Below are 8,286 nucleotides of genomic sequence, written 5' to 3' on the forward strand. Positions count from 1 at the left end.
ACAGTCAAAATAAAGTAATTACATTAGTTGACCTAAACTGATTTACATTTCTTCAACTCAAATTAATATAATTAGTCTAAAATAAAATGAGGCAAAATGCTTCCTTTTTTTCATGTGACCCCCACACAGACACACATAACACCAAATCTGGTTGATGTGTTTTTATTTAAAACTGACAAAAACACATCCAAATATAGCCTACATAGATATGTTGAACTTCCACATGAAACTCATCAACGGATTGGTGACATCTACTCAACAACATCATGACTTTGTGTCAATACACAGAAAAACTGTCTTTACAAGCACAGATATCTGTTTCAGGTAACAAAGCTAAGGCAAGTTGTGACAAGTTGGGATCAACCATGAACATTTTTTACCATTAACTGCAATATGTAATGCCTAAAACTGGTATAAAATACATATAACACATTCACACATAGAAACAGTACAAATATTTCCACCAAGCTCAGACTAAACTGATAAATAAAATGACTTTGAACTTGGATTTATTCTCTTCTCTTAAGTTTTTTTCGCTGTAATGAACACACTGCATTGCCTATCACATTGTAGAAAAGAAAAGAAATCACTCTGCTGACTTTAAAACTAGTTACCAGGACTTGGAACACAACAATACAGTTTCAAATTGTACAATGGCTAAGGCAATGTATTACCAGTTCAGACTACATTGGTTTTTTACCATAAATTGCAAAGCGGGAAGTCTGAGTCCCTTATGAAAAGAGCTTTATTTTTAGCTGCTTTATTTTTAAATTCAGCTTGTGTCCATCCAGGTGCATTATCATTTTCTGGAAGAACTGTTTACCATTAACCGTAATGCCTAAAACTGGTATGAAATATACATATAACACACTCACACATAGAAGCAGTACAAAAAATAGAAATATTTCCACCAAGCTCAGACTAAACTGATAAATACAAGGACTTTGAACTTGACTGAGAGCTTGGATTTATTCTCTTCTCTTAAGTTTTTTCGCTGTAATGAACACACTGCATTGCCTTTCACATTTTAGAAAAGAAAAGAAATCACTCTGCTGACTTTAAAACGAGTTTCCAGTACTTGGAACACAACAATACAGTTTCAAATTGTACAATGGCTAAGGCCACCAAGTGGAAAGTCTGAGTCCCTTATGAAAAGAGTTTTATTTTCAGCTGCTGTATTTTTGAATTCAGCTTGTGTCCATCCAGGTTCATTATGATTTTCTGGAAGAACTCGAAGGTGTACTTCAGATTTTCGGGAAAGGCTAGATCAAGGGCATAAATGAGCCCAAATAGCATGATGAAGCCTGTAGTGACACTTCCAAGGTTGTTGAGGACTTTAATACCCTCAATCACAACTCCCACGTCGTCAGGCTCCTCGTGTCCGTCTCTTCGGATTGTGTAAATGCCCATGACTGTGGAGGTGATGTCCCTCTCTGCATCCTCAACATCAGTGGGCTGAACAACACAAACACAGAAAACTAATTTAATTAAAATGCTAAATAACAAACAGAAAACCATATACAAAATATAAATGCAACAGTTTCTCAGTTGTCTTGATCAAAAAGCAGGTGCCAATTCTAAGACGGCTGTAGCCTATAACAATTGACCTAAGATATCTGGCCATTGGTAGTGATGGTGGTGTGTCAGATTTAATAGAATCGCCGGTTGCACACATCAGTGTTGTTTCCAGGGGGGTATTCCAGGGAGCGGGTTTTGTGACAACTCATAGTAAGTGAACCCTGATATGAGGGAAACTCTGGGTTTTCCGTTCCATTCCGTCACGAGCGCAACTCAGAACTTAAGAGTCTCCTGAACTGAAACCCACATGGCCAGATGGGGAGGGGAAGGGGCGACAGCGGAAAAGCGACCAGGCTTGCATAGTTTGTTCATCTTAAAACATTTATTTATTGAAATGTGGTGATATGTGATGACCTGCAGCCGCTGGTGACAACTCTCTGACCAATCAGCTGTCCGCAATGTTACACGTCACATTTTAGTAGCGCTTCAGCCGTTTTGGAACCGCAGCCGGGCAGGAAAAAAAAAAAAATAGTACCGGGTACCAGATTCCAGGTACTTTCATGTAATGGAAACGCAAAAAGGCTGAGTCAAGTCGAGCCGGTACCAGAACCTAGCTTCACCTGCTGGATATTTTTGAAAAATGCTGCAGCTGTCAAAGCCAAGGCTGTAGCAGTGCAAGAGAGCGGAGTGGTATGTTAGTAACAGCTTTAGGGCTAACACTCTTCAGTTGTAAAGCTATGCAGTGATCCCCTTTGAATCTAACATGGAAAATATTTAGCAAAACTCACTGAGAACCCAAATCCATCCCTTCTTATAAAGGTGGGTGTGTCTGCGTGTGTCATGTGTATCTATGTAATTCACAGTCTATACAGTGAAATAAATGCAAGAAATGTAGAAAAAATGTGCGTTGCAATATCCTTTATGTTGCATGATTACATTAGTGATACGTATGGGTAACAATTATACTACATGAGAAAGACATGTATTAACTTACCAAATACTCTTTAAAGAACACATCCGGGTCTTCATTGACGTAGACCACAAGGCTTCTTAGGATGCACCAACTCCTTACGCTGATGTCATCGCACTAAAACATGGGAGACAAAGACATCTGGTTGTGATTGTGGTGCAGGAATTTGACTGTCTGTCCAAAATGAATTTCTCCCAAGGGAGACAAAGACTCATCATCTTATCTTAAAATTATATCTGCAATAGGTACATGTAGGTTTGAGATTAGTAAGAGCATGGAATGCTTTCAAACCTGGCCAGAGTGTAAAAATGTGTGGCAATGTGTTGTAATTTGTGTGCAGTTCATCTTTATGTTACTGATATTAAAAGAATAGTTTGCCAAATTTAAACCAGATTATCATTACATGGAGAGGTGCATGTACAAGGACAGACAGCATGCCATTTTGTGTTGGTTCTAGGACTGTTTTTTTGTGTATGATGCACTGCAGTGCATTCCTGTAGTTACAGTTTTTGTTTGGGCAAAAGCCACAGCCCCTTTTTCTCTAATCATGTAGCATCAATTTCCTAAGTGTTATCAAAACACCATATTTTTCAGTTGTTAAGTACTTGAGCAGCTACAGAAAAAAACTAAACTACCACCTGACAGTGAAAGTTTATTTGAAGTATTTACTAACCAGGTCTTTAATTGCCAGGATGCGTTTGATCTTTTGCCCCTTAACTCCTCCTTTGCATGCGAAGATCTCTGTTAGCTTGTCCGAAAAGTGGTCAAACTGTGACAGGAACTTTGATTCCAGTGGCTTGGTGGTGATGCGTAAGAACTCTGCATTCACCTGAAAAATGTTCAACAATGTACATACATTTTACTTTTTTTATTTTGTTTTTTATAAATACTGCCTTAAAGGGATGCAGGATTATTGAAAAATACAAACTGCAGCCATTAATCACCATGAACAATAATATAAATTGACAGCACACAAACATTTACTTACTTGATTTGGCTCAAACAGAGCAGGCCATCTGTTTTTGAAGTCTCCTATCATAGGCCTCTGCTCCACAACTTCAAGGCGTCTGTGGGAGAAGGTTTTCTCCATTTTTGCTTTTATCACTACTTCATTGTCACGCTTTTTCAGTTCTGACAATAAAGCAATTCTCTCGTTCTCTAAGCTCTCTGCAGTTTCACCTTTTGGGTGTAGAGGAATGTAGTTAACTTCAGCCTTTCTAGGCTTCTTGATATTAGCTGCAGCTTTGCCTTGGCCTTCTCGCTTATGTTTCAAGGAGTTCACACGGATTTCAGGATGACCGAGTCTCCCAAGCTTTGTTCGATAATTTTGCATTTTATATTTTAGAGACTGTTTCCATCCCCAAAATCCCGTCTTGGATCCTAGCTGCCCCAAACAAGGATGGGTCCTTGTCAAAGCTGCTGCTACCTCTTCACACTGGTAGTCTTTTGGGTATTTGGTGTATTTCATCATTTCCTGAGCGAGACCATCAAGGATGATACCTTTTAGCTTTGGGCCAGGGTTGAAGTGTGTTCCATTTGTTTCAAACTCATTGTTCTTTTGCTGTAGCTCAAATTCAGCCTCGTAGGTGAATTTAGGGACCACAAAGACTTTGGGCCAGGAGGACAACCCCTCAAGCTGAATTTCTGGGGATGAATGTGGAGTCGATGTGTAGAGCGTATCAGCGCTGCTTGATGAGGCTACTGATGAAAAAGAAAATGTCTGAGCATTTGTGCTAGTAGTAGCCTCATCAGACGGTTCTGGGTACAATGTGATGTAGGTATCCTCCGGTGGTGTGAGAGACATGTATATTACTTTGAGTGTGCTCTTATTTTGGATTTCAGATGTTGAAGTGAGATTCATGAACTCCTTAAAATCAGAATCCATGTACTGCATACGGAAGTCCTCATGCAATTGAAAGCATGTCTTTACAAGATTATGCAGTTCAGCCACTGTTTCTGGAATTCCAGAAACCAGGTGCAATTTTCTTGAGTCAGTTCCATCACCAAAGATGATCCGTAGAACAACTGGATCTGCCATTGTGGTACACCTTTACTCCTGATCTGAAACAACAGACAAGTAGCACAACAAATTAATACATAAGCACCATATACTGCATTAAATGAAAAATAAAAATAGTATTAGATTAAGCCACACACAGTTTTTGCAATGATCCCTCAAATACCATATATAATATCAAACACTTGACACATGATTATTATTCTCTTTTTGCAGCTAGTTCTCTGCAAGAACACACATGACACTGGAATGTAGATACTTCTAATGGCTTTGGAGTTGACTGTTTAAGCAAACACTTGACACATGATTATTACATTTTATAACCTATATATAATCTTATGTATTTGAATTCATCTTTTTTCTGCATTTTGCTCTTTAAAAAGAAAAAAAATCAGCACATGGGACAACACAGACAAAATCAGCACATAAGACAACGCAGACAAAATCAGCACATGGGACAACGCAGACAATATGTCTTCAATCAGGCTAATATCAGAAAATTGATACATCAGCTGAGCTCCACTATTTATATTCAATAATATCACCAACCTTTAACGATGACAAATCTTTTCAACATTACCATGCGCAGACCCCCAAAGCTGTATTCCACAAGGGGATATGGGTCCTCCAAGTCACCATGCTCAATAAGGGCAACCTCTCTAGTAGGTGAGGCAGACAGTTCAAAGCCACCATAATGCTCCCTATACCAAGCACAGACATCTCTCACTAGAAAACACAGCTTCTCCTTTACAATGCACAGCTGAATAATCTCATTAAATTTTGGAAGTCCATCTACAGATCCATGTACAATGAGCATCCCTTTGCTGTAACATACACCACTGTGAGACAAATGTTTTGCCATATGGACCTCAGTCACCTCTGGATATCTCTGATGCAGGTTAGATCTTATGTCCTCACTAAGGACATCGACAGGCATGACAGAGACATCTGTGACCTCCAAGGATGACTTCTTGAGTGTGGAGGCATGTGTGTGATAGGCAAGCATAAACTGATGTTTAATAGCGAGTGAGCGAGGTATATTTTTAAAGCAGTTTGTGTGCCGAGCAACCTGCTTGAAAAAGCTATGCTTAGACTCAAACCTCATTGTCCACAATGCAACCAGAGGTCCAAAGCAACGGATCATTTCCGGATAATGCTCTACGAAGTGATGTTTAGGTAGGAGCTTAACATGTGGAAAGAGTTCAAGATAGCGCTGTCTGTGATCATAGATCTTGGCCTCAAGATATGCGATGGTCTCATCTGTGTGTACAGGGGCCACGACCAACTCAACAATATCCTTAAGATCCAAAATTACCAGCCATGCTGGTTCATCTTCTGGTACAATATGCCCAATCAGAAAGGGGAGAAATCTTAACAATGCCCAATTTTCGTGTGCATTACCGCCAACAGTGTTTCTAGATGTGAAAGAGCGTGGTATGGCATGTGGGCGATTGGTTTTGTCTCCCCATTTGTATGGAAATGTTTGAATCAATGTGTTAAGGGAATCAAGAGTAAAGTATTTTTTCGAGATCAATAAACTAATACAGCGTGCGAGTTCGACTGGAACAACACCCTCAAAGAGGTCATGCACAATGTCTGGAGGATAGCCAGTGCTGACATGAAAATGAGAAAGGTGCTCTGTTAAAACACACTGTTTTTTGACACCACAGCAGGTAGTTTCACTTTCCTGAGCAGACAGAGCATGAACGTCGTGGATATCTCTGGTTCTAAGTTGAAAAGCACCAGACTTCACATCTTTGGTCTGAAATTCTGACTTATCCCCTGTACAAAATCTGCACACTGACCCGCTAGAAAAACTCTCAACAAAACCACCTATCGCATGGGCACCCAGATTGTCAGCAATTACACACTGCACAGAACCTTTAACAAACTGACCAACCTGCGAAACAAAGACCCCATGCTGTTCTAGTATATTCAGGTCTTGCAAAAGTGGCTCTAACACTTTTTTAAAGCCATAGGATTTGACGTCATCAGATTTGCAAAGAACAGCTAAATAGATTGAGGTTAGTTTTGAATGGGAACCTGGTGGCAAATTACCCAAAACCCAGTAGACACCACAGAGTTTGTGTTTTTTTCGAGAAGTCCCGAGAGGGTTACATATCTCGAAATCATCAACATAAAGATGAAGTGCTATTCTAAATCCTTCACCTTCAGACAGGAAAGGATTTTGTTTAAAGTACTGACCGTCTCTTATGGTTCGGTACTCTTGTAAGGAAGACAATAGCTGGCTTTGTACTCTTGGAGTTTCGAGATGATCAAGGACACCTTTATGAGAGAGCAACTGCTGCAAAGATTGCAATAGAGGTATGTACTGAAATGTCCTTTTCTTTTGGGCATCTAGTATGTACTCAACTGGCTCCACTACCCTAAAATGAGAAGTATAGTATTGTGTACGTTTATAAGCAGTAGCAAGAGGGCCATCCTTTGCAATAGCTATGCCTAATGGGTTAGATTCACATATAACAGTGGAAAGCTCATCAACGACTGAATCTTCAACTTCTAGATTATGGCTCTGAAATACAGCAGAAACTGTAGCTTTTGTGGAAGGCAAAGATTCTGTACTTAATACATAGTGAAGTTCTGAGAGGACCTCATCAATTACAGCTTTCGGAATATGAACAATATTTTCCAACTTCAACAAAATGCATGCAATTTTCTCCTCAATAAAATTAGTTGGGTGTAAAGGCCCTTTCACACCGCGGACGTAACGAATAAACGACACGAAATTGCGAAATATTCGCGGCCAAATATTTCGCATCAAAACCATTCACACCGGCGGCGACGCGAATATGCGACAGATGCAACAATTAGATTCCAAAGTTTCGCTTTGCGACGGCTGGTTCTTCGCCTCCACGTCATGTCTTTAATCTGTTAATTATCCCTCATGTGTTCGCTACGTTATGCCGCTGTTGTCTTGTTACCAACTTTACTCAACACAGCAGCTCACTGTCTGATCACTGATCAATATCTGATATGAACACACTATTGCTATTTCTCCTCCTCCTCTCCTCTTTCCACTTACCCCCCCTCCTCCTCCTCTTCCTCTCCTTCTTCTCCTCCTCCTCTCTCCTCCTCCTCCTCTTCCTCTCCTCCTCCTCTCTTCTCCTCCTCTTCCTCTCTCCTCCGAGACACAGGTTATTTACATTGTTTACATTAGCGGCCAAGCACGTGTCCATGCGCCCGCATGTCCGTGTGTGTGTGTGTGCGCGTGTGCATGTGCGTGTGTGTGTGTACGTGCCCAGAGAGACGGCAGGTGGAGGGGCTGACTGGCAGAGATCAGAGCAAAGACGGTGAACAACTATTTTTCCTGTGAGAGACTGTGCGGCCACCGTCTGTTATGGGAAACAGCTGTCTGTGTTCTGACGTGGGGGCTGTGACGTACCTCCTTTTCACGCCACATGATTGGTTGATGCGTTTATTCGCGGGGCGAAAGCTCGGAAAAATCGACCGCAAGACGAAAAAAAATTATGTCGCATTTTCGCCGCGACACATTCGCGGTCGGTGTGAAAGGATCCGTGATGAAAACCGGGGTTCGAAAAAAAATATTGATGCGCGAATTATTCGCGCGAAAAATACGTCTCCGGTGTGAAAGGGCCTTAACTCTGCAGAATTATCACGACTTAAGGCCCTTTCACACCGCGGACGTAACGAATAAACGACACGAAATTGCGAAATATTCGCGGCCAAATATTTCGCATCAAAACCATACACACCGGCGGCGACGCGAATATGCGACAGATGCGACAATTAAATTCCAAAG

General features: G+C 40.8%; 1 protein-coding gene across 1 annotated transcript; it reads right to left on the reverse strand.

The window, feature by feature from the left end:
- Positions 1-1,140: 1,140 nt before the first annotated feature.
- On the reverse strand, positions 1,141-4,213 carry LOC146960257 (uncharacterized). Its single transcript, XM_085772492.1, has 3 exons — positions 3,433-4,213; positions 2,513-2,591; positions 1,141-1,455 (listed from the first exon to the last, which is right to left on the reverse strand). Exons 1-3 carry the CDS (start codon positions 3,957-3,959, stop codon positions 1,147-1,149), a joined length of 915 nt encoding a protein of 304 aa, XP_085628618.1. The 5' UTR covers positions 3,960-4,213; the 3' UTR covers positions 1,141-1,146.
- Between the last annotated feature and the right edge of the window lie 4,073 nt (positions 4,214-8,286).

Source organism: Trachurus japonicus, unplaced genomic scaffold (assembly GCF_045865225.1).
Source record: "Trachurus japonicus isolate A0001 unplaced genomic scaffold, Traja_1.0 AP030525.1".
In the NCBI taxonomy this organism is placed as follows: domain Eukaryota; kingdom Metazoa; phylum Chordata; class Actinopteri; order Carangiformes; family Carangidae; genus Trachurus; species Trachurus japonicus.